This window comes from Chlorocebus sabaeus, chromosome 22, assembly GCF_047675955.1.
Source record: "Chlorocebus sabaeus isolate Y175 chromosome 22, mChlSab1.0.hap1, whole genome shotgun sequence".
NCBI classification, from domain to species: domain Eukaryota; kingdom Metazoa; phylum Chordata; class Mammalia; order Primates; family Cercopithecidae; genus Chlorocebus; species Chlorocebus sabaeus.
This window is the reverse complement of record NC_132925.1, coordinates 40,920,478-40,948,385: the sequence shown is the minus strand read 5'-3', so window position 1 is coordinate 40,948,385 and position 27,908 is coordinate 40,920,478. Positions and strand designations below refer to the sequence as shown.

General features: G+C 36.0%; 1 protein-coding gene across 6 annotated transcripts in view; it reads right to left on the bottom strand.

The window, feature by feature from the left end:
* STXBP5L (syntaxin binding protein 5L) overlaps positions 1–27,908 on the bottom strand; it is a 494,315-nt gene that overhangs the window by 95,975 nt on the left and 370,432 nt on the right. For all 6 annotated transcript variants that reach the window (XM_038003392.2, XM_007985660.3, XM_007985662.3 and 3 more), the window contains one exon: positions 16,204–16,269. In XM_038003392.2, the coding sequence (XP_037859320.1) occupies positions 16,204–16,269 (66 nt within the window). The remainder of the gene's footprint in view (positions 1–16,203; positions 16,270–27,908) is intronic.

The following is a 27,908-nucleotide window of genomic DNA, read 5'->3' as shown; positions in this document are numbered from 1 at the left end:
TGCACAATAGTATGTCCTAACAAACATGAATTATAATGGGCTTATTTATATTCTCTGAAATAATGGGCTTGCTTGCTTCCACAGCAAGTGTTAAAATTATAACAATTTGATTTCTTATGCCCACAGTCTTGTTAGATTCTGGGCAAATTGTCAGGAAATTTGTGTTACTTTAACATGCTGTAGCATACTTTTTGAAAATAGAAACAAAATCAAAAACAAAAGAAAGAAAATCTGTAGAATTATACACTAAAATGTGAATGTTATTTTACATAAATTGTACTTTAATAAATATGACTAAAAAAAGAAACAAAATATATAGGAAATCATCCCCACAGACTGGGTTAATCACTTACCTAATTACATCTTTCAAATTCTGAATTACCTAGTAATTGTTAAGTGGTATAGCATGAGAAACTAAAAATTATGAAAATGAGCGAAAGGATCCACTGATGGGAAAATACACAATAGTCATCTATAAATTCTGGCCTAAAGATCAGATGATGGCCTAGCCTCACAACAGCAGCAGATTATAAACCTTTGCAAAAGTATTCATCTCTACTCCTAGACTCATTCTTTCCAAATTTATGTTAAATTATAGTATTGCAGCAGAGTAATCAATAGTCTGGTGGCTTACCATACCTTATGTGAGAATGAGGTTTTATGCTTATCCTCAAATAAAAATAGAATTGCAGGCATTACAATATGGTTTTGTCTAGGGGTTTCATGTGTCTTGACTGTATCATCTTTCTTCAGTCATCTGTATATTCATATGCCTTTCTGCTGACTCCTAATTCAATTCAAAGTCAATGGATAGTGCAGCCCGGTTCATCATAAGGATGTTTTATTGGCTACAAATAAGTCTCAGTCATATCATTGGTTCTACATCTGAATTAAATTTTAGGAACAGATTAAATGCTGAATCAAAGTCTGCATATGGCTACTACTTTAATGGGAGATATCACAAAGAGATAGGTTAGAAGTTTCTAATTCAAAGCTTCTGATTAGTTGCTTCTTGCTTTGAAATGACAGAATTTACTTTTTGATTTCCAGTGAAGAATTTCTACTTTTGTTATGCCTAAGCTACAACAAATATTTGGAAGTTAGGAATGGTCAAAGGGACCAAGCTGAGTCTCTTCAGACCATGGATATTCACCACTGTTTTTATAATAATCACTACCATATATTATTGAACATTTATGTTCTGACCACTGGCACACAATTAAGTGTAAGAAACCTGCTAAAGTTATAACTGTAGAAAGTGACAGGGTAAGGTCAAATTTTTCTCTAAAATTGACTTCAAAGCTATGCTATTTCCACTAAGCAACATAATCTCCTTGATACAGAAGATACCACCTGTATGGTCTGGATATATTCTCTGAAATAAATAAGCACAACATTAAATTAAAATAAAAGTTGCTTGGATTAAAATGTTTTTAGTTTACGTACTTATGAATTTATCTATTTACTGATTAATTGACTGGTTGGAATACAGAAACAAATTTCATTTGTCTTTATCTTTCCCTAAGCCAGAAATTAAGATAAGATAAAAACACCTGGTATGTATATAGACAAAGGTAAAAACAAAAAAAAAGCAAGCATTCTGGGGTCACCACGCTATGGTAGAGCCATGAAAAGCCTACATATCTCTAATTTTGTTGCAATTTTCCCCTTTTTTCCCAAGATGTGGTTAAGATAAAACTGGGCAAAGAGGTATTTTTTATTAGAATTTGCTCCAGCATGACAATGTTTAATGTTGTGACACTACTTTCATTTTAAAATATGCAATATATTTCTATTTGGACAATGTTAATGAGTCCATGACTATTAATGTCATATACTTGTTCAATGATTATAAAACTTCATTTCCTTTAAGGTTAATGTCTATTTTGAATTATAAACTGACAGTGATAACTGAGTTTTTCAACCCACTATTTTTTTTTTTTTAGTATACATAATAGGAGGCCAAATAATTTGGACCAAATAATCAGAGGACCTTGAAGTCCGAAGACTTGGGTTCAGACTAAGTCATTACTAGCACAGTGACCTTAGGAAAGCTATAAAATCTTTTCTTAGCCACAATTTCTCCATTCGTATGAAATAAGAACAATACTAGTATTACATAGATGTTGTAAGGATTAAAGATAATACATATGGAGGAGGCCGTGCCCAAGATGGCTGAATGGGAACTCCAGCCTCCAGCTCCCAGTGTGAGTGACACAGAAGACGGGTGATTTCTGCATTTTCAACTGAGGTACTGGGTTCATCTCACTGGGGCATGTTGGACAGTTGGTGCTGGTCTGCGGGTGCAGCCCGACCAGCGAGAGCTGAAGCAGGGCGAGGCATCACCTCACCTGGGAAACGAAAGGGGGAAGGGAATTCCTTTTCCTAGTCAAAGGAAATTGAGACACACAACACCTGGAAAATCGGGTAACTCCCACCCTAATACTGCACTTTACCAAGGGTCTTAGCAAATGGCACACCAGGAGATTATATCCCACACCTAGTCCAGAGGGTCCCATGCCCACGGAGCCTCCCTCATTGCTAGCACAGTAGTCTGAGATCTAACTGCAAGGTGGCAGTGAGGCTGGGGGAGGGGCGCCTGCCATTGCTGAGGCTTAAGTAGGTAAACAAAGCTGCGGGGAAGCTCGAATTGGGTGGAGCCCACCACAGCTCAAGGAGGCCGGCCTGCCTCTGTAGACTTCTCCTATGGGGACAGGGCATAGCTAAACAAAAAGCAGCAGAAAACTCAGCAGAGGTATATGCCCCTGTCTGACAGCTTTGAAGAGAGCAGTGGATCTCCCAGCAGGGAGCCTGAGATCTGAGAACGGACAGACTGCCTGCTCAAGTGGGTCCCTGACCCCTGAGTAGCCTAACTGGGAGACATCCCCCACTAGGTGCAGACCGACAATTCACACCTCACATGGCAGGGTACACCCCTGAGATGAAGCTTCCAGAGCAAGAATCAGACAGCAACACTTGCTGTTCAGCAATACTCTATCTTCTGCAGCCTCCACTGCTGATACCCAGGCAAACAGGTCTGGAGTGGACCTCAAGCAAACTCCAACAGACCTAAAGCTGAGGGTCCTGACTGTTAGAATGAAAACTAACAAACAGAAAGGACACCCACACAAAAACCTCATCAGTACATCACCATCATCAAAGACCAAAGGCAGACAAAACCCACAAAGATAGGGAAAAAGCAGTGCAGAAAAGCTGGAAATTCAAAAATCAGAGCACATCTCCCACTCCAAAGGAACGCAGCTCATCGCCAGCAATGGAACAAAGCTGGACGGAGAATGACTTTGACGAGATGAGAGAAGAAGGCTTCAGTTGATCAAACTTCTCAGAGCTAAAGGAGGAACTACGTAACCAGGGCAAAGAAACTAAAAACCTTGAAAAAAGAATGGATGAATGGATAACTAAAATAATCAATGCAGAGAAGACCTTAAAAGAACTGATAGAGATGAAAACCATAACACGAGAACTATGTGACAAATGAACAAGCTTCAGTAACTGACTCGATCAACTGGAAGAAAGAGTATCAGCAATTGAAGATCAAATGAATGAAATGAAGCAAGAAGAGAAGTTTAGAGAAAAAAGGGTAAAAATAAATGAACGAAGCCTCCAAGAAATATGGGATTATATGAATAGACCAAATCTACATCTGATTAGTGTGCCTGAAAGTGACAGGGAAAATGAAACCAAGTTGGAAAACACTCTGCAGGATATCATCCAGGAGAACTTCCTCAACCTAGTAAGGCAAGCCAACATTCAAATTCCGGAAATACAGAGACCACCACAAAGATACTCCTCAAGAAGAGCAACTCCAAGACACATAATTGTCAGACTCACCAAAGTTGAAATGAAGGAAAAAATCTTAAGGGCAGCTAGACAGAAAGGTCAGGTTACACACAAAGGGAAGCCCATCAGACTAACAGCAGATTTCTCAGCAGAGACTCTACAAGCCAGAAGAGAGTGGGGGCCAATATTCAACATTCTTAAAGAAAAGAATTCTCAACCCAGAATTTCATATCCAGCCAAACTAAGTTTCATAAGTGAAGGAGAAATAAAATTCTTTACAGATAAGCAAATGCTTAGAGATTTTGTCACCACCAGGCCTACCCTACAAGAGATCTTGAAGGAAGTACTAAACATGGAAAGGAACAACCGGTACCAGTCATTGCAAAAACATGTCAAAATGTAAAGTCCATCGAGGCTAGGAAGAAACTGCATCAACTAGCGAGCAAAATAACCAGCTAATATCATAATGACAGGATCAAGTTCACACATAACAATATTAACTTTAAATGTAAATGGACTAAATGGTCCAATTAAAAGACACAGACTGGCAAATTGGATAAAGAGTCTAGACACATCAGTTTGCTGTATTCAGGAGACCCATCTCACATGCAGAGACACACATAGGCTCAAAATAAAGGAATGGAGGAAGATCTACGAAGCAAATGGAAAACAAAAAAAGCAAGGGTTGCAATCCTAGTCTCTGATAAAACAGACTTGAAACCATCAAAGATCAAAAGAGACAAAGAAAGCCATTACTTAATGGTAAAGGGATCAATTCATCAGGAAGAGGTAACTATCCTAAATATATATGCACCCAATACAGGAGCACCCAGATTCATAAAGCAAGTCCTTAGGGACTTACAAAGAGACTTAGACTCCCGTACAATAATAATGGGAGACTTTAACACCCCACTGTCAACATTAGACAGATCAATGAGACAGAAAGTTAACAAGGATAAAGAAGAAAAGAGAGAAGAATCAAATAGATGTGATAAAAAAAAATGATAAAGGGGATACCACCACTGACCCCACAGAAATACAAACTACCATCAGAGAATACTATAAACACCTCTATGCAAATAAACTGGAAAATCTAGAAGAAATAGATAATTTCCTGGACACTTACACTCTCCCAAGACTAAACCAGGAAGAAGTTGAATTCCTGAATAGACCAATAGCAGGCTCTGAAATTGAGGCAATAGTTAATAGCCTACCAACCAAAAAAAGTCCAGGACCAGATGGATTCACAGCTGAATTCTACCAGAGGTACAAGGAGGAGTTGGTGCCATTTCTTCTGAAACTATTCCAATCAATAAAAAAAGAGGGAATTCTCCCTAACTCATTTCACGAGGCCAACATCATCCTGATACCAAAGCCTGACAGAGACACAACAAAAAAAAAGAGAATTTTCGACCAATATCCCTAATGAACATCGATGCAAAAATCCTTAATAAAATACTGGCAAACCAAATCCAGCAGCACATCAAAAAGCTTATCCACCATGATCAAGTGGGCTTCATCCCTGGGATGCAAGGCTGGTTCAACATACACAAATCAATAAACGTAATCTAGCATATAAACAGAACCAAAGACAAAAGCCACATGATTATCTGAATAGATGCAGAAAAGGCCTTTGACAAAATTCAACAGCCCTTCATGCTGAAAACGCTCAATAAATTCGGTATTGATGGAACGTATCTCAAAATAATAAGAGCTATTGATGACACACCCACAGTCAATATCATATTGAATGGGAAAAAACTGGAAGCATTCCCTTTGAAAACTGGCACAAGTCAGGGATACCCTCTCTCAGCACTCCTATTCAACATAATGTTGGAAGTTCTGACTAGGGCACTCAGGCAAGAGAAAGAAATAAAGGGTGTTCAGTTAGGAAAAGAAGAAGTCAAATTGTCCCTGTTTGCAGATGACATGATTGTATATTTAGAAAAACCCATCGCCTTAGCCCCAAATCTCCTTAAGCAGATAAGCAACTTCAACAAAGTCTCAGGATACAAAATCAATGTGCAAAAATCACAATCATTCTTATACACCAGTAACAGACAAACAGAGAGCCAAATCATGAATGAACTCCCATTCACAATAGCTTCAAAGAGAACAAAATACCTAGGAATCTAACTTACAAGGGATGTAAAGGACCTCTTCAAGGAGAACTACAAACCACTGCTCAGTGAAATAAAAGAGGACACAAACAAATAGAAGAACATACCATGCTCATGGATAGGAAGAATCAATATTGTGAAAATGGCCATACTGCTCATACTGCCCATAGATTCAATGTCATCCCCATTAAGCTACCAATGAATTTCTTCATAGAATTGGAAAAAACTGCTTTAAAGTTCATATGGAACCAAAAAAGACCCCACTTGCCAAGATAATCCTAAGCCAAAAGAACAAAACTGGAGGCATCATGATACCTGACTTCAAACTATACTACAAGGCTACAGTAACCAAAACAGCATGGTACTGGTACCAAAATAGAGATATAGACCAATGGAACAGAACAGAGTCCTCAGAAATAATACCACACATCTACAGCCATCTGATCTTTGACAAACCTGAGAGAAACAAGAAATGGGGAAAGGATTCCCTATTTAATAAATGGTGCTGGGAAAATTGGCTAACCATAAGTAGAAAGCTGAAACTGGATCCTTTCCTTGCTCCTAATATGAAAATTAATTCAAGATGGATTAGAGACTTAAATGTTAGACCTAAAACCATAAAAACCCTAGAAGAAAACCTACGTAATACCATTCAGGACATAGGCATGGGCAAGGACTTCATGTCTAAAACACCAAAAGCAACAGCAACAAATGCCAAAATTGACAAATGGGATCTCATTAAACTAAAGAGCTTCTGCACAGCAAAAGAAACTACCATCAGAATGAACAGGCAACCTACAGAATGGGAGAAAATTTTTGCAATCTACTCATCAAAGGGCTAATATCCAGAACCTATAAAGAACTCAAACAAATTTACAAGAAAAAAGCAAACAACCCCATCAAAAAGTGGGCAAAGGATATGAACAGACACTTCTCAAAAGAAGACATTCGTACAGCAAACAGACACATGAAAAAATGCTCATCATCACTCACCATCAGAGAAACGCAAATCAAAACCACAATGAGATACCATCTCACACCAGTTAGAATGGCAATCATTAAAAAATCAGGAAAGAACAGGTGCTAGAGAGGATGTGGAGAAATAGGAACACTTTTACACTGTTGGTGGGACTGTAAACTAGTTCAACCATTGTGGAAAACAGTGTGGCGATTCCTCAAGGATCTAGAATTAGAAATATCATTTGACCCAGCCATCCCATTACTGGGGATATACCCAAAGGATTATAAATCATGCTGCTATAAAGACACATGCACATGTATGTTTATTGCGGCACTATTCACAATAGCAAAGACTTGGAATCAACCCAAATGTCCATCAGTGACAGACTGGATTAAGAAAATGTGGCACATATACACCATGGAATACTATGCAGCCATAAAAAAGGATGAGTTTGATATAAGATATTGAATTATATTTTATATTGAAGATTTATAACCATGGGAAAATATGATCAATGTAATAAGAATATTAATTTTACAACATGACATGGAAAATTAATCATAAAAGGTACAAAGAGAAAATATAGACACCTACTAGAATATTTGTATGACACCATAGGTATGGGGCAATAAATACCTAAATTAGGCTGGTGTCAATGAGAATGCTAAAGGAGGAATAAACATATGAGACAATCTTTACAATAAGACCAATAAAATAAGGATTAAAAATATATGACTCCAAGAAAAATGTACATAGGATATAACTAGATTATACATAGCCTAGATTCCTGAAGAATAAGAATAAAGAACTAACAACTTTTCAGGGATGGAATAAATCGAAGAAATGCTGCAATTCTAAATGAATTTCTACAAGTCCAAATTCACTGCTTTATAATGGCATTATTAAACTTCTGTAAATTTGTATAAAGTTCAAATTAAAATAATGTAAATAAAAATGAACTGAGGGGCAGTTCCAAGATGGTTGAATAGGAACAGTCGAGAGCTCCCAGCATGAGCGGTGCAGAAGATGGGCAATTTCTGCATTTCCAACTGAGGTACCGGGTTCATCTCACTGGGGCTTGTTGGATAGTGGGTGTAGGATATTGGGTGCAGTCCACCAAGCATGAGGTGGATCAGGGCAAGGCATCACCTCACCTGGGAAGCACAAGGGGTCAGGGAATTCCCTTTCCTAGCCAAGGGGAGCTGTGACAGATGGCACCTGGAAAATTGGATCACTCCCACCCTAATACTGCACTTTTCCAATGGTCTTAGCAAACGGCACACCAGGAGATTGTATCCCATGCCTGACTTGGAGGGTCCAACGCCCATGGAGCCTCACTCGTTGCTAGCACAGCAGAGATTGAACTGCAAGGTGGCAGCGAGGCTGGGGAGGGGCGCCCACCATTGCTGAAGCTTGAGTAGGTAAACAAAGCAGCCAGGAAGCTTGAACTGAGTGGAGCCCACTGCAGCTCAAGGAGGCCTGCCTGCCTCTGTAGACTCCACCTCTGGGGGCAGGGCATAGCTGAACAAAAGGCAGCAGAAACCTCTGCAGACTTAACTGTCTCTGTCTGACAGCTTTGAAGACAGTAGTGGTTCTCCCAGTACAGAGTTTGAGATCTGAGAATGGACAGACTGACTCCTCAAGTGGGTCCCTGACCACAAAGTAGCCTAACTGGGAGGCACCTCCCAGTAGGGGCAGACTCACACCTCACACAGCCGGGTACCCCTCTGAGATGAAGCTTCCAGAGGAACGATCAGGCAGCAACATTTGCTGTTTAGCAATATTCACTGTTCTGCAGCCGCTGCTGCTGATACCCAGGCAAACAGGGTCTGGAGTGGACCTCCAGCAAACCCCAACAGACCTGCAGCTGAGGGTCCTGACTGTTAGAAGGAAAACTAACAAACAGAAAGGACATCCACACCAAAACCCCATTTGTACATCACTATCATCAAAGATCAAAGGTAGATAAAACCACAAAGATGGGGAATAAACAGAGGAGAAAGGCTGAAAATTCTAAAAATCAGAGCACCTCTCTCCCTCCAAAGGAATGCAGCTCCTCGCCAGCAATGGAACAAAGCTAGACGGAGAATGACTTTGACGAGTTGAGAGAAGAAGGCTTCAGAAGATTAAACTTCTCTGAGCTAAAGGAGGAAGTTTGAACCCATCTCAAAGAAGCTAAAAACCTTGAAAAAAGATTAGACGAATGGCTAACTAGAATAACCAGTGTAGAGAAGTCCTTAACTCACCTGATGGAGCTGAAAACCATGGCACGAGAACTATGTGATGAATGCACAAGCTTTAGTAGCCAATTCGATCAACTGGAAGAAAGGGTATCAGTGATTGAAGATCAAATGAATGAAATGAAGCGAGAAGAGAAGTTTAGAGAAAAAAGAGTAAAAAGAAATGAGCAAACGTCCAAGAAATATGGGACTATGTGAAAAGACCAAATCTACGTCTGTTTGGTGTTGGTAAAAGTGATGAGGAGAATGGAACCAAGCTGGAAAACACTCTGCGGGATATTATCCAGGAGAACTCCCCCAACCTAGCAAGGCAGGCCAACATTCAAATACAGGGAACACCACAAAGATACTCCTTGAGAAGAGCAACTCCAAGATACGTAATTGTCAGATTCACCAAAGTTGAAATGAAGGAAAAATGTGAAGGACAGTCAGAGAGAAAGGTCGGGTTAGCCACAAAGGGAAGCCCATCAGACTAACAGTAGATCTCTCAGCAGAGACTCTATAAGTCAGAAGAGAGTGGGAGCCAATATTCAACATTCTTAAAGAAAAGAATTCTCAACCCAGAATTTCATATCCAGCCAAACTAAGCTTCATAAGTGAAGGAGACATAAAATCCTTTACAGACAAGCAAATGCTGAGAGATTCTGTCACCACCAGGGCTGCCTTACAAGAACACCTGAAGGAAGCACCAAACATGGAAAGGAACAAGCGGTACCAGCCACTGCAAAAACATGCCAAAATGTAAAGACCATTGAGGCTAGGAAGAAACTGCATCAACTAACGAGCAAAATAATCAGTTAACATCATAATGACAGGATCAAATTCACACATAACAATATTAACCTTAAATGTAAATGGGTTAAATGCCCCAATTAAAAGACACAGAATGGCAAATTGGATAAAGAGTCAAGACCCATCAGTGTGCAGTATTCAGGAGACCCATCTCACGTAGAGAGACACACATAGGCTCAAAATAAAGGGATGGAGGAAGATCTACCGAGCAAATGGAAAACAAAAAAAGGCAGGGGTTGTAATCCCAGTCTCTGATAAAACAGACTTTAAACCAATAAAGATCAAAAGAGACAAAGAAGGCCATTACATAATGGTAAAGGGATCAATTCAACAAGAATAGCTAACTATCCTAAATATATATGCACCCAATACAGGAGCACCCAGATTCATAAAGCAAGTCCTTAGAGACCTATGAAGAGACTTAGACTGCCACACAATAAATAATGGGAGACTTTAACACCCCACTGTCAATATTAGACAGATCAATGCAACAGAAAGTTAAAAAGGATATCGAGGAATTGAACTCAGCTCTGCACCAAGTGGACCTAATAGACATCTACTGAACTCTCCACCCCAAATCAACAGAATATACATTCTTCTCAGCACCACATCACACTTATTCCGAAACTGACCACATAGTTGGAAGTAAAGCACTCCTTAGCAAATGTAAAAGAACAGAAATTATAACAAACTGTCTCTCAGACAAGAATGCAATCAAACTAGAACTCAGGATTAAGAAACTCAATCAAAACTGCTCAACTCCATGGAAACTGAACAACCTGAATGACTACTGGGAACGTAACAAAATGAAGGCAGAAATAAAGATGTTCTTTGAAATCAAAGAGAGCAAAGACACAACATACCAGAAACTCAGGGACACATTTAAAGCAGTGTGTAGAGGGAAATGTATAGTACTAAATGCCCAGAAGAGAAAGCAGTAAAGATCTAAAATCGACACCCTAACATCACCATTAAAAGAACTAGAGAAGCAAGAGCAAACACATTCAAAAGCTAGCAGAAGGCAAGAAATAACTAAGATCAGAGCAGAACTGAAGGAGATAGAGACACAAAAACCCTTCAAAAAATCAATGAATCCAGCAGCTGTTTTTTTGAAAAGATCAACAAAATTAATAGACCACTAGCAAGACTAATAAAGAAGAAAAGAGAGAAGAATCCAATAGATGCAATAAAAAATGATAAAGGGGATATCACCACCAATCCCACAGAAATACAAACTACCATCAGAGAATAATATAAACACCTCTACACAAATAAACTAAAAAATCTAGAATAAATGGATAAATTCCTGGACACACACACCCTCCAAAGACTAAACCAGGAAGAAGTTGAATCCCTGAATAGACCAATAACAGGCTCTGAAATTGAGGCAATAATTAATAGCCTACCAACCTAAAAAAGTCCAGGAGCAGATGGATTCACAGCCGAATTCTACCAGAGGTTCAAGGAGGAGCTGGTACCATTCCTTCTGAAATTATTCCAATCAATAGAAAAAGAGTGAATTCTCCCTAACACATTTTGTGAGACCAGCATCATCCTGATACCAAAACCTGGCAGAGACACAACAAAAAAAGAGAATTTTAAACCAATATCCCTGATGAACATCGATGCAAAAATCCTCAATAAAATACTGGCAAACCAAATCCAGCAGCACATCAAAAAGCTTATCCACCATGATCAAGTCGGCTCTATCCCTGGGATGCAAAGCTGGTTGAACATATGCAAATCAATAAATGTAATCCAGCATATAAATGGAACCAAAGACAAAAACCACATGAATATCTCAATAGATGTAGAAAAGGTCTTTGACAAAATTCCACAGCCCTTTGTACTAAAACTCTCAATAAATTAGGTATTGATGGGACATATCTCAAAATAATAAGAGTCTTTTATGACAAATCCACAGCCAATATCATAATGAATGGTCAAAAACTGGAAGCATTCCCTTTGAAAACAGGCACAAGACAGGGATGCCTTCTCTCACCACTCCTATTCAACATAGTGTTGGAAGTTCTGGCCAGGGCAATCAGGCAAGAGAAAGAAATAAAGGGAACTGTCTGTTCATATCCTTTGCCCACTTTTCGATGGGGTTGTTTGTTTTTTTCTTGTAAATTTGTTTGAGTTCTTTGTAGGTTCTGGATATTAGCCCTTTGTCAGATGAGTAGATTGCAAAAATTTTCTCCCATTCTGTAGGTTGCCTGTTCACTCTGATGGTAGTTTCTTTTGCTGTGCAGAAGCTCCTTAGTTTAATGAGATCCCATTTGTCAATTTTGGCTTTTGTTGCCGTTGCTTTTGGAGTTTTAGACATGAAGTCCTTGCCCATGCCTATGTCCTGAATGGTATTACCTAGGTTTTCTTCTAGGGTTTTTATGGTATTAGGTCTAACATTTAAGTCTCTAATCCATCTTGAATTAATTTTCATATAAGGAGTAAGGAAAGGATTCAGTTTCAGCTTTCTACTTATGGTTAGCCAATTTTCCCAGCACCATTTATTAAATAGGGAATCCTTTCCCCATTTCTTGTTTTTGTCAGGTTTGTCAAAGATCAGATGGCTGTAGATGTGTGGTATTATTTCTGAGGACTCTCTTCTGTTCCATTGGTCTATATCTCTGTTTTGGTACCAGTACCATGCTGTTTTGGTTACTGTAGCCTTGTAGTATAGTTTTAAAGGATATGAACAGACAGTTCTCAAAAGAAGACATTCATACAGCCAACAGACACATGAAAAAATGCTCATCATCACTGGCCATCAGAGAAATGCAAATCAAAACCACAATGAGATACCATCTCACACCAGTTAGAATGGCAATCATTAAAAAGTCAGGAAACAGCAGGTGCTGGAGAGGATGTGGAGAAATAGGAACACTTTTACACTGTTGGTGGGATTGTGAACTAGTTCAACCATTATGGAAAACAGTATGGCAATTCCTCAAGGATCTAGAACTAGAAGTACCATATGACCCAGCCATCCCATTACTGGGTATATACCCAAAGGATTATAAATCATGCTGCTATAAAGACACATGCACGTGTATGTTTATTGCAGCACTATTCACAATAGCAAAGACTTGGAATCAACCCAAATGTCCATCAGTGACATACTGGATTAAGAAAATGTGGCACATATACATCATGGAATACTATGCAGCCATAAAAAAGGATGAGTTTGTGTCCTTTGTAGGGACATGGATGCAGCTGGAAACCATCATTCTCAGCAAACTATCACCAGAACAGAAAACCAAACACCACATGTTCTCACTCATAGGTGGGAACTGAACAATGAGATCACTTGGACTCGGGAAGGGGAACATCACACACCAGGGCCTATCCTGGGGAGGGGGGAGGGGGGAGGGATTGCATTGGGAGTTATACCTGATGTAAATGATGAGTTGATGGGTGCTGACGAGTTGATGGGTGCAGCACGCCAACATGGCACAAGTATACATATGTAACCAACCTGCATATTATCCACATGTACCCTAGAACTTAAAGTATAATAAAAAAAAGAAAAAAAATAGAAATAAAGGGTATTCAGCTATGAAAAGAGGAAGTCAAATTGTCCCTGTTTGCAGATGACATGATTATATATTTAGAAACCTCAACATCTCAACTCAAAATCTCCTTAAGTTGGTAAGCAACTTCAGCAAAGTCTCAGGACACAAAATCAATGTGAAAAAATCACAGGCATTCTAATATGCCAATAACAGACAAACAGAGAGCCAAATCATGAGTGAACTCCCATTCACAATTGCTTCAAAGAGAATAAAACACCTAGGAATCCAACTTACAAGGGATGTAAAGGACCTCTTCAAGGAGAACTACAAACCACTGTTCAACGAAATAAAAGAGGACACAAACAAATGGAAGAACATTCCATGCTCATTGATAGGAAGAATCAATATTGTGAAAATGGCCATACTGCCCAAGGTAATTTATAGATTCAATGCCATCCCCATCAAGCTACCAATGACTTTCTTCACAGAATTGGAAAAAAACTACTTTAAAATTCATATGGAATCAAAAAAGAGCCCACATTTCCAAGACAATCCTAAAGAACAAAGCTGGAGGCATCATGCTGTCTGACTTCAAACTATAGTACAAGGTTACAGCAACCAAACAGCATGGTACTGGTACCAAAACAGAGATTAGACCAATAGAACAGAACAGAGGCCTCAGAAATAACACTGCACATCTCCAACCATCTGATCTTTGACAAACCTGACAAAAACAAGAAATGGGGAAAGGATTCCCTATTTAATAAATGGTGCTGGGAAAACTGGCTAGCCATATGTAGAAAGCTGAAACTGGATCCCTTCCTTACACCTTAAACAAAAATTAATTCAAGATCAATTAAACACTTAAATGCTAGACCTAAAACCATAAAAACCTTAGAAGGAAACCTAGGCAATAACATTCAGGACATAGGCATGGGCAAGGACTTCATGTCTAAAATTCCAAAAGCAATGGCAACAAAAGCCAAAACTGATAAATGGCATCTAATTAAACTAAAGAGTTTTTGCACAGCAAAAGAAACTACCATCAGAGTGAACAGGCAACCTACAGAATGGGAGAAAATTTTTGCAATGTACTCATCAGACAAAGGGCTAATATCCAGAACCTACAAAGAACTCAAACAAATTTAGAAGAAGAAAAAAAACAACCCCATCAAAAAGTGGGTGACGGATATGAACAGATACTTTTCAAAAGAAGACTTCTATGCAGCTAACAGACACATGAAAAAATGCTCATCATCACTTGCCATCAGAGAAATGCAAATCAAAACCACAGTGATATACCATCTCACACCAGTTAGAATGGCGATCATTAAAAAGTCAGGAAACAACAGGTGCTGGAGAAGATATGGAGAGATAGGAACACTTTTACACTGTTGGTGGGAGTGTAAACTGGTTCAACCATTGTGGAAGACAGTGTGATGATTCCTCAAGGATCTAGAACTAGAAATACCATTTGACCCAGTCTTCCTATTACTGAGTATAGACCCAAAGGATTATAAATCATCCTACTATAAAGACACATGCACACGTAGGTTTATTGTGGTACTATTTACTAGCAAAGACTTGGAACGAACCCAACTGTCCATCAGTGATTGACTGGATTAAGAAAATGTGGCACATATACACCATGGAATACTATGCTGCCATAAAAAAGGATGAGTTCAAGTCCTTTGTAGGGACATGAATGAGGCTGGAAACCATCATTCTCAGCAAACCATTGCAAGAACAGAAAACCAAACACCGCATGTTCTCACTCATAGGTGGGAATTGAACAATGAGAATACTTGGACACAGGAAGGGGAACATCATACACTGGGGCCTGTCCTGGGGTTGGGGGATGGGGGAGGGATAGCATTAGGAGATATACCTAATGTCAATGACGAGTTAATGGGAGCAGTACACCAACATGGCACATGTATACATATGTAACAAACCTGCACATTGTGCACATGTACCCTAGAACTTAAAGTATAAAAATAATAAAAAATAATAAAAATAAAAATGAACTACAATTTCTTGTCTGTAAGAACAGATCTGTCATTCAGTAAAGACAAACCTAATTATTTTGGTGTTTAGAAACTTACACAAAACTATATATACATTATAGAAAAATCAGAATTATCAAATACATAAAAATTTTAAAAAACAGGCAAACCAGTCATAATCCCACCACCCAAAAATAACTGTTAACTTTTTTTTTGACATACAGTACCTTAAAGATGTATCCCTAGGAATCTTATTCTCACGTTTTAAATGTATTTTAATGGGTACACACTTTGTCTTGATGTTTTGCTTCATATCATATTCTATTATCATTTTTCTTTGTCAATCAATGAATATACATGTTTCCAAACTGTGGTGTAGAGGAATGGTATCATTTGCTCCTGCATGTATACTGTATATTTCCCACTAATTCAGCTCTGGCCAGAGGATGACAAGTTTCTGTATATTACCAATTTTTATTTGATACTTAGTAAGCATTATTAATGTATCTGCAAAATAACTTTCCTTTAAAATGTCTTTTAAAGTGTTGCACTTATACTTCTGATCTTAATTTTATTTTGAGATAAAAGTATTTTAAAAGACATTTATTCATATTTTATATTTGGAATCAAATTTGCTTACAGTAAATTTAATGAATGGAATTACACCTAATTACTAAAATTATAAATTTCACATCATAAAGATCATGAAAATAAAGCAATAGATTACTCCAGTGAACTACCAGAAGCTTGAAAAATACCACTCACGTTTACCTGAGGTAGGAGACTTGCAGCGCTCAAGTTCTAGGGGAACTGGACTGTCATTCAGTTCAGTTAAACCTGAAAATACAATGAAAAAAATGAGATAAATTTTCCTAGTCTTTTGTAGGTTATTCTAATTTCTTAATTCCTACAAGTTTAAAAGGCTTTTTTTTTCCATGTGAAAACTACTTTACCGTGTCCAAGTTATGTCAATTATTCTGAATTTTAAAAATATTTTTATTAATTTTTTTTCTCTTTATAGAGATAGGGTCTCAGTATGTTGCCCAGGCTCATCTTGAACTCCTGGGCTCAAGCAATACTCCCACCTCAGCTACCCAAAGTGTTGGGATTACAGGTGTGAGCCAACATGCCTGGCCTATTTTGAAAATTTGTTTAAACAAATGATACAGGAAAAAATAAGGAGCAGTAACTGATTGACACACAAGATTATTTAAACATGGATGGCACAAACATATAAAATCCTTTTTTTACTATTTTTATAAGAAATAGCTACTTTAATAAATGACCCAATTTTATCTGAAAATAGATCATAAATAATAAGAATTAGAAGGGGTTTTAACAATACCTAATCAAATATCCTCTCAGGCGATATGATTATTGGCTTTTAAAAGATCTTTAAAAACTGCTACGAATTCTAAATTTTGTATTTATTTATAAAAATGTAGTATTGTATATTACATACTGTGTTTTGTTCAATAGTATCAGATTCCTTATAATAAGCACTATATTTTTCTCTTTCTCATATTTCTTAATTTTTATTCTGCCACTTTTCTGACAAATGCAACAATAGACACAACAGATTAATAAACATTTTATAATTCTCTGTACTTGCCAATCTGTATTTATATAGTATTTGTAAAATGTTCTTCACTATGGTTTTTCTATCTTTGTTATAAAGTCTCACAGACTTTCTTTTGTGAAATAAATATCCATAGTTTCTATTTTAATCTGTCTCCATGCTCAGAAACATTTGAGAGCTATTTTCAGTGACCGAAATAATCTTTGTTCCTATTCTTTCCCATCACCCTCTTCTTTATACAATTTATAACAATAAGCTTGCGGTAGGTCCAAAAAAACCCAGAAGTTTGAAACTGAAAGGTGCCTTGTGACAACGTAGCCCAACTCTTGTGTTTTATAAGTGAGAAACTGTAACTTCAAAAAGTTTAAGCTATTTATTCAAAGTCAGAGAAGTCAATAACAGAGCTTGAAAAGGACACAGGACTCAGATTTTTACATACTATATTATTCTGCACTCATATTTCAATTGCTTATAGAGCACTGAATACCAACTCCAAAGCTTATTGTTTGCTCTATTTCTTACTTCATTGAACATTATTTTCAAGACTTTCAATTTAATGCTCATCCAATTTAAATTTCTGCTTATAATCATAGTACACATAATATTTGCTGATATAAATGTTACCATTAATCTGGAAATAGATATTCATCAAACTAAACTATGTTGAACACAGTCTTAACCCTAGATATACAAATTAGATAGGAAAAAGTTTGACTAAATAAGCAATAAATGTTCATCCACAGAGTTGCTATAAGAGTTTTCCAGGCACTCCTTGAAATGTATAGCCTACCTCAATACAAAAATTTTTTCAAGTAATACTTAGCTAAAACTTTATAACTGAAAAGGCCTGAGTTTAGAAAATTTGGAAAAATTATTCTAACCAGTCTTCTATCTAAAGTTACATTTTTAATTTCTTGTTTGCCACAGGAATTATTTAGGAGAGTATCTTGTTTACATGTAATTGTGAATTATTAGTTTTAGTGTATAGTGGTCAAGACTGTAATTTGTATAATTTCTGCTCTTGATCTCTATAAATATTTTTCTTCCAAAGCTAATAAATTTCCATAAAGATCCGATTATCAGTTTAAAATAAGGAAGCCTGAAATATCCAAATAGAGATAATAGATATAGAAAATGGAAAGATATAAGAGTAGAAATGAAATTAGAAAATATTGGTTTTCATATTTTTAATGTAATTTGTCAACAATTAACTTTTCTTTATATTTCAAATAAATTTTCTACTACATATCTCAAAAAAAAAAAAAAAAAAGAAAGTGTACTGACTTAAACAGGCTTTGCTATCTGACAGCAAATTAGAAACTGCAAGTTATAAAGAGGAGGAGGCTGCTAGAACTAGAAACATTAAGAAAAGTAACGTGGAACAGTGAAAGAATGGGCAGAGAAAGGAACTATAATGACTAGTGAGTGAGTGATCTGGGACCATTTAACAGAGGTAGGTGTTTTATAGATCTCTGAAAGGCTTTAAAGACATTATTGTAAGTTGAGTCAGTGAATCAAATCTATTGAATGGCTACTGTGTCACACGTTCTTTGTAGTAATAGTAATAACAGAAAGTGACATCTATTATTTTATACCCAATCCTCTGCTAAATACTTTATATAAATTATCCTTTTCACACCTACCAATACAATGAGAGGGGTTTTAATATTAACCCCATCATACAGATAAGAAAACAAGGAAGAAAGGCTATTACATCAATTCTTCAAAGTTAAACAGCTAGGAGGTAGGATGGGATTTGGTCACTATAATATAGTTAGTAAGTAAGAAAGCATGATGCATATGTTAGAGTTTCATCAAAATTTTAAAATACAAAATTTGGTGGTTAAAGAGCTAAGTTCATTTGTCTGGAAAACACCATCATTTCTATTTCTGTACTGTCTATTGATTCTGTCATTTTCCCTAGCTCCTTCTGAATTCACCTACTTTCCTGATGAAGGTAGGAACTGAACTGAATATGGATCTAACAATAATAGTAAAACTACTTCCATGTGCCAATTTACAATGTGTCAAAACCCTAAAGCAAATAATTTTATAGTTATCATTAAATACTATATAGTTATTCAAAGCAATCATTATTCAAAAATAAACATTTTTTGTACTATAGAAGTAATGCTTTGTCCCTGTAGAAAACTTGGAAGATACAGAAAAGTGATGGAGGGGATTAAAAAATACACAATTTCATCATAACTTTGGCTTTTTTCTTCCTTCCTTTTTTTTTTTTGAAACAGAGTCTCACTCTGTAGCCCAGGCTGGAATGCACTGGTGCGATCTCAGCTCACTGCAACCTCTATCTGCTGGGTCTCAACCAATTCTCCTGCCTCAGCCTCTCAAGTAGCTGGGATTACAGGTGTGTGCCACCAAACCCAGCTAATATTTATATTTTTAGTAGAGACAAGATTTCACCATATTGGCCAGGCTGGTCTCGAACTCCTGACCTCAAGTGATCTGCCTGCCTCGGCCTCCCAAAGTGTTGGGATTACAGGTGTGAGCCATCATGCCTGGCCTCTTCCATGATGATTTTTAATCCAATAAAGACAGTTTCATATTCTGATTTCTGTAAATAACATTTATTTCATAAACAATTCCACCATTTAAAACATTTTATCAAATCATTATAAAGATATACCATACTTTTAATTTAACATTCCTCCATTGTGAAACATTTGGATTTTCCAATCTTTACTATACTAAATAATGCTACAATAAATACCTATATGTGAAAATCTTTGATTTGTTTTTGTTTTTCCCTTAAAGACTTCCATAATCTTTCCACTATGCTACGACAGGGGCTGTTCATTTTGCATTCTCCCTAGCAACTTACGGGAGTTCCAATTGCTCAATATCTCCACCAACACTAGGTAATATAGTCTCTTAAAATCTTAGTCCTTCTGGTCATAGTAGTATGTTATTATGATTTTAAATTTCTCTGATGACTATTGATAGTTGGAACATTTTCATGTGCTTATTGGCTAATCATATATCTTCATGATCCTATTCAACTCTTTGGCTTATTCTTTATGTTGGACTGCTTACATTTGTGTTACGTAGTAGTAAGAATTCTTCATATATTTTAGGTAAGAATTATTAGTCAAAATAGGCATTATGAATATTTTCTTTCAGTATGTGATTTATCTTTTAATTTGCTTAATGGTGTTTTTCTTTTTTTTGAGACAGAGTCTTGCTCTGTTGCCCAGGCTGGAGTGCAGCCGGGCAATCTTGGCTCACTGCAACCTTCACCCCCCGGGTACAAGTGATTCTTCTGCTTCAGCCTCCCAAATAGCTGGGATTACAGGTGCGGGCCACCGTGCGTGGCTAATTTTGGTATTTTTAGTGGAGACATGGTTTCACCATGTTGGCCAGGCTGGTCTCCAACTCCTGACCTCCAGTGATCCACCCGCCTTGGTCTCCCAAGGTGCTAGGATTACAGGCATAAACCACCATGACTGGCCCTTTTTTTTTTTTTTTTTTTTTTTTTTTAGGTGGAGTCTTGCTCTGTCGCCCAGACTGTAGTGTAGTGGTGGAATCTCGGCTCACTGCAAGCTCCGCCTCCTGGGTTCACGCCATTCTCCTGCCTCAGCATTTGGAGTAGAGTAGCTGGGACTACAGGCGCCCGCCACCACGCCCGGCTAATTTTTTGTATTTTTAGTATAGACGGGGTTTCACTGTGTTAGCCAGGTGGTCTGGATCTCCTCAAGATCTGTAATCTCGTGGTCCGCCCGCCTCGTAAACCACTGTGCCCGGCCCACGCCTGGCCTCTTAATAGTGTCTTTTGATGAGCAGACATTTAATTTACTTTAAGAACAATTTATTATTTTTATTGTAATTTCTTTTTGATTCCTGTCTAAGTAGTCAGTGCCAAACCTATGGTCATGAAGATATTATTCTTTGTTTTCTTCTAGAACTTTAAAAATGATTCGTTGTGACATGAAGTAGGGATTAAAGTTCATTTTTCCTCCTATTTGTTTGCCCAGTTGTTCCACTATTATTTGTTAAAAAGACTTTCTTCATTGATTTTTATTGGTGCCTTTGTCAAAAACAAATTGGCCATACACGTGTGAATCTATTACTGGACTTTTTATTTTGTAATGATTGGTTTGTCTTTTTTTTTCAATTACCACAGTATCATAATTAATGTAGCTTCAAGGCACATCTTGAAATCAGGTAGTGAAGTTCTCCAATTTTGTTCTTCTTTTCCAAGAGTGTTTTAGTTATTCCAGATCCTTTGTATTTCCATATAAATTTTAGAATCACTCTCTCAAGTTCTACAAATAATTGTTAGATTTTTTTAATAGGACTGTGATAAACATAGAGCTTAATTTGGTAGACGAAAGATCTTTTAAAAATTGAGTCTTCCAACCTGTAAACCTGGTATTCCCCTCCATTTAAATAATTTTTAAAATGTTTCTTCCTGCAATATTTTGGAGATTTTGGTATCGAGGTCTTCTACATAGCATTTTTCCAGTCATCTCATTCTTTTTTGATCTTCTGTCTAGTTATTGTATCTATTTTTAAAAGTGGAACTTTGAAATTTCCAACAATTATCATTGAATTTATCTTTTTGATCATGTTAGGCATTGCTTCACGTATTTTGTAACTCTGTTATTTGGATCATATATGTTTATAATTATATCATCTTGATTGATTGGCACTTTTATCATTATAAAAGGTCTCTTTTTATTCTAGTGACATTCTGCTTGCTTTAAAATCTATTTTTTCAAATGGTACTAGTGTAGTAATTCCAGTTTTCTTATGGCTGTTGTTCATATGATCTTTTTCCATTCATTTTCAACCTATTTATACCTTTAAATCTAAAATCTCTCTTATAGACAGGATATAGTCAGATCTTGACTTTTTTTTAAAAACAGTCTCACAGTCTATGTCTATTGATTGGATTGTTTAATCCCTTAACATTTAATATTATCGATATATTTGCGTTACACTTGTCATTTTCCTTTTGGTTTTCTCTGTCTCATGTCTTTTTTTGATCCTCCAGTCCTCTTTCACTACTTTGTTTGGCATTAAGTGAATATTTTCTTGTGTGGCATTTTTTTGCTTTAATTAATCTTTCACCATATTTTCTGGAGTTTTCCTAGTGGAAAAACTTACCATATACATTAGAACTTACTGTATACATCTTATCAGAGTCTACTTCAGATGTATGCTGACTTAATTCCAGTGAGATACAGAAATGTTCATTTTTAATAGCTGTATTCTCCCTATGTGCCGTTATTGGTATACAAATTAAATCTATACATTTTATAAACCAATAAAACATTATAATTACTATTTTATATAATTTTATTTTTTTTATAAAAGCTAAGAAATAAGAAGAACAAGAATATATTTATAACCTTCTGATTTACCATTTTACCATTTTTTGTCCTCTTTATTTGTTCTGGTGAATCCAGGCTATCATCTGGAATAATCTGTTTACTCAAACACAACTTTCCTCTCACCCACTTCCTTTGTACTGTTATTGACAAATATATTTAATTTCTATATGTTATAGATCCCCAAATAACAATTATATATACATATGTTGTTTTATAAACTGCTTTAAAAATTAGCTGAGAGAAGAAATATGCATTTATATTCTTTCATAATTACATGGTTACCTTAACAATGCTCTTTGATCCTTTGTGTAGATTTAAATTACAATCTAGGTTCACTTTCTTTCAGCCTGAAAAACTTCCTTTAGTATTTCTTGTAAGGTGGCTCTGCTAGTAATAAATTCTCTCAGCTTTTGTTTACCTGACCATGTCTATTTCAGCTAAATTTTTGCAAAATACTTTTGCTGGATATAAAGTTTTTTTAAAAATTTAATTTTAAGTTCTGGGATACATGTGCAGGACATGCAGGTTTCTTATATAGGTAAACATGTGCCATGGTGGTTTGCTGCACTTATCAACCCATCACCTAGGCATTAAGCCCCACATGCATTAGCTATTTATCCTGATGCTCTCCCTCCCCCTGCCCCCACAACAGGCCCCAATGTGTTGTTCCCCTCTGGATATAAGTTTCTTGAATGACAGTTTTTTTATTTGACCAATTTGAATATGTCATCCCACTCCCTTTTGGCCTTCATTGTTACTGATGAGCTGTTAATCTTGTTCCATGTATGTGACAAGTCGTTTTTCTCTTATTGCTTTCAAGATTTTCTTTTTGTTTTTGCCTTGAAGCATGTTTCAGTGTGTTTACTATGATGCATCTGGTTGTAGATATTTTTCCATTTATCTTCTCGGAGTTTATTGAACTTCTTAGATGTGTAGATTAATGCTTTTCATAAAATTTGGGAAGTTTTCAGTCATTATCTTTTCACATATTTTTCTCCTTTCTCTGTCTCTCCTTTCCTTCTGCTAATCCTAGAATGTATATGTTGGTGCCCTTAATTGTGTCCCTTGTTTCTCTGAGGCTTTATTTTTCTTCACTTTTTTTTCTCTCTGTCCTTCAGAATGCACTGTCTCTATCAATCTATTTTCAAGTTTACTTGTTGTTATTTTTGCTAGTTCAAATCTACTGTTGAGTCCCACTACTGAATTTTTCTTTTCACTTACTGTACCTTTCAACTCCAGATTTTCCATTTGGTTCCTTTTGTAACTTCTATTTCTTTATTTGTGTTCTTGATTTGATGAGACATTGTCATCATAGCTTCCTTTACTTCTTTAAGCATAGTGTCTTTCAGTTCTTTAAGCATATTTATAATGGTGGTTTTGAGGTCTTGGTCTGTTCAATCCAACATCTGGGTCTTCTCACAGGAAATTTTTGTTGCCTTTTTTGTCCCTGTGAATGAGCCACACTTTGTTTCATTGCAAGTCTCATGATATTTTGTTGAGAATTGGATATTTTAGGTAATATATTGTAGCACTTCCAGGTACTGATGACTGATTCCTCTCTCTCCCCTCCAGTTTTTGCTGTTTGCTTATTTATTTATTTAGTGACTCGGCTAGACTATTTTCATGAGGTTTATTTCCTCTACATTGTGAAGATTTTGAGGTTGTTTCTCAGAAGGCACAGTATTCAGTGTATATTCAGTCACTCTGGGATGGCAGTATTTAGCAGGGTTCTCTTTGACTATCTCCTTCATCTCTCTGTTAAGCTGTCTGCCTCTGTTAATATCATATACAGCTGTAACACTGCCGAATCACAGCTGGGTAATTGCTCTATTATTTTGTTGTTTTTAAAGCTTAGCATCCACGAGATGTTCTATTATTTTTGACAGTACCCTGGGACATACATTGTACAGTATTCTGATCTAATTTAATTTGATAAGGGGTCATTTTTGAGGCTAGTCTTTGAGGTTTAAATCCCAGGAGGGCTCTTCTTAGCAGTCTCTTTCATTGGTTCTCACTGGTGAACTAGCTTACATATGGTATAGTTTGTTGCCCCTAATTAAGAGGTGCTATCAATTACTTCCTCTCATTTCATTATCACCAAATTTCCCATTGGTTTTGAGAGCACACTTAGGCTTCAACTTTCCCACACCGTTTCGTGTAAGGCTAGTCACTTTGGGGAGGGCTTTGAAGCTCTCTATTCAGGTAGACTGCGTTTCTTTCCTGGGCAAAACCTTTGAGCCACTAGTCTGGGCCCTGGGCAAAGGTGGTATCCTCTGGTCTTCTCAGCTCATCTTTTCTAGCATAAAACTTCTGCCCTATGAGCAAGATGGGGTAAGGGTAATCAGGGACTCAGTATTTATGGTACTGAGGTCTATGCACGGGGTAGAGCTTCTGTCCTGTGAGTGGGGGATGGGCAGAAGGGAGCCTCTGACCTCTTGATAACACTTCCCAGGAATTTGGTCTCTTCAACTTGGAGTTGGAGGGGATGAGAAATGCTGGCAACCTGGAAGGGGGAGAGGAATTAAGTGAGTTGTGGTTCAAGTGCCACAGACTCTCATTGTTTCTACCAAGTTTCAGTAGATTTTCTTGAATAAATATTTCTTCATTTGCTATATGCCCTTAGGACAATTTCTGGAGATTGTACGTGGTTGTTTTTAAAATACCTTTCACAAATTATCCTTTTTCACTCAGGAATAGGTCCATGATACTCCTCAGGCTGCCAGCTGGAAGTCTATCCTGTACCTGGTATTTTTTTAAAGTTCATTTCCAAATTGTTTGCTGTTATTTATATGGAAATATAATTAATTGTTGTCTACTGACATGCATTTTCAATCTTGCTAAATTCACTTATTATTTTTGTAGTTTCCTTTGGGTTTTCTACCTACACCATCATACCATTGGCAAGTAAAGAGAGTTTTAAATTTTCTGTCTAATCTTTAGGCATATAATTTTTAAATCTTGCTTTTTGTCCTTACTAGGTTATCAACTGCAATGTTGAATAAAAGTGATGATAGTAAACATCCTCTTCTGGTTACTGATTCTAAAAAAAAAATTCAGTATTTCACAATCAACTATGATGCTGTAGATTTTTCTTAGTAGGATTTATTCTATTGAGGAAATATTCTTCTATTCTTGTTTTGTTAAGGATTTTTATTTTAAAATATTTAATATTGTCAAATGTTTTCACATGTATTGAGATGATTGTATTATTTTCTCCTTTATTATGTTAATCAGTATTTTACATTCATTGATTTTCAAATTTTAAACTTGCATTCCTGGGATAAATCCACCTTGGTTATGATGCTTTATCTTTCTTTTATATGTTTGTCTTCCATTTGCTAATATTTTATTTCTGATTTTTGCATCTAGTTCCATAAACGAGACTGACTTTTATTGTACTGTCTTTGTCAAGTTTTAGTTATCAACATTGTGCTGGTTTCAGATAAACAGTTGGAAAGATTTCCTTCTTCTTATATTTCCTGGAAGAATTTGCATAAGATTGGTGTTACTTCTTCCTTAAATGTTTGATAGAGTTAACAAGTGCAGCCATCTGGGGCTTGTAGTTTTCTTCGTTGTGGGTATTTAATTTTGAATTCAAAAATTTTCATGATAGGAGTTACTTATACTTTCCAATGTGTTTGGTGTTAGATTTGGTAAGTTTTGTCTTTCAAGGAATCTCTTAATTTCATCTAAATTGCCAGTTTCTGGGAATAGAGTTAATAATCTTACTTTATTATCTTTCATGTCTGTAGAATCCACAGTAATGCTTTTTTTTCCACTCCTGGTATTACTTTGTTTCTTTTTTCTGGATCAGTGTTGTTAGGGTTTTATATAATATTTTCGAAGAACTGTTTTGGGGTTTTGTTGGTCTGCTCTGGTTTGAGCTCCATTTCATTCATTTTTGATGATTATTATTTCCTTTACATTGAGTGGTTTTCATTGCTCTTACTTTTTAATGTCTTAAGAGCTTTAGATCATGAAGTTGAGATTTTAAAAAAATCTAACATAGCATCTAATGTTCTAAATTTTCCTCTAGGCACTGCTTCAGTAGCATCTCATAAATTTTGATATGTTGTGTTTGTACTTTCACTGAGTTCAAAAATATTTTAAAATTCCCTTTGTAATTTCTTTTTTAAGCTATAAGCTATTTAGAGATGTGTTGCTTAATTTTCAAGTATTAGGGAATTTTATACATATTGTTGACTCCTAATTTAATTCCTTTTGTGGCCAGAGAACGTATTCTACTTAATGTCAATTATTTGTAATTTATTATAACTTGTTTTATCGCCCAGTCTATCCTTATGAATGTTACATGTTTACATGAAAATAATTTGTATTTTCAATTGCATTGTGTAGGTGTGTATGTAATTTGATCAATTTGGTAAAGAGAGTTGCTTTAGTTTTTTATAACCTTACCAATTTTTGTCTATTTGTTCTGTCAGTTACTAAAGAGAAATGATGCATTTCCATCAATGATGGTAGCATTGTCTATTTCTAGGTTTGACAGTTTTTGCTTCATATATTTTGAATATTTCTTATTAGGTTTATGCAAGTATGTAGGATTTTTAAATCATTCTGGTCATTTATTTTACTAATTTGAACTGTTTCTCTATCTCCTTACCTTGAAGTCTACTTCATCTAATATTAATATAGCCATATCAGCTTTCTTGGTGTTAGTGTTTTCATGGAATTCTTTTCCCCTTCTTTGACTTTCAACCTATTTATATTTCTATAATTAACGTGCATCTTTTATAAACAGTATATACACTGTTTTTGGTATTTGTTTCTTTTTAATCTTATCTCAGAAGCTCTTTTTCTTTTTTTGGAATGTTTACTCTATTAACATTTAATATAATCTTTATGGGGTTAAGTTTATGTCTATCATCTTTCTAATTGTTTTCAATTTGTCCCCTCAGTTCTTTTTTTTTTTTTTTTTTTTTTTTTTTTTTTTTTTTTTTTTTACTGTTACTCATTTCTGTCTTTTGAGAAAATAAAATATACTTAGTATTCCATTTTACCATCTCTTTGGCTTCTTAGCTACACCTCTCTGTTTTATTTTCTTTAATGGTTGTTCTAGGGACTATAATGTGCATCTATTTGTTAGATTCATTACAGTCTATCTTTAATTATTCTTACATCACTTCTCCTATGTTTAAAAAAGCAGTATAATTCTGTATACTTCTCTTCTATACTTTGTGTTACTGTTGTCATACATTCTACTTCCACATGTTATAAGTCCCATAATACATTGTTACTTCTGAAAAAGTAACAAAGAATTTAAGGAAAGACAAAATACCTTTTTATATTTATCCACATATTTATTATTTCTAGTGCTTTTCATTCTTACCTGTATTCATAATTTTCCATCTTTTTTTTTATCTGCTTTAAAAATTTTCTTTATTGCTTATAGTACAGATCTGTTAATTCATGTACTTTCATTTTTGAATGATATTTTTGCTAGATATAGAATTCTGGATTGACAATTATTTTTCTCTAGCACTTAAAAGATGTCATTATGTTGTCTCTAGCTTCAATTATTTCTG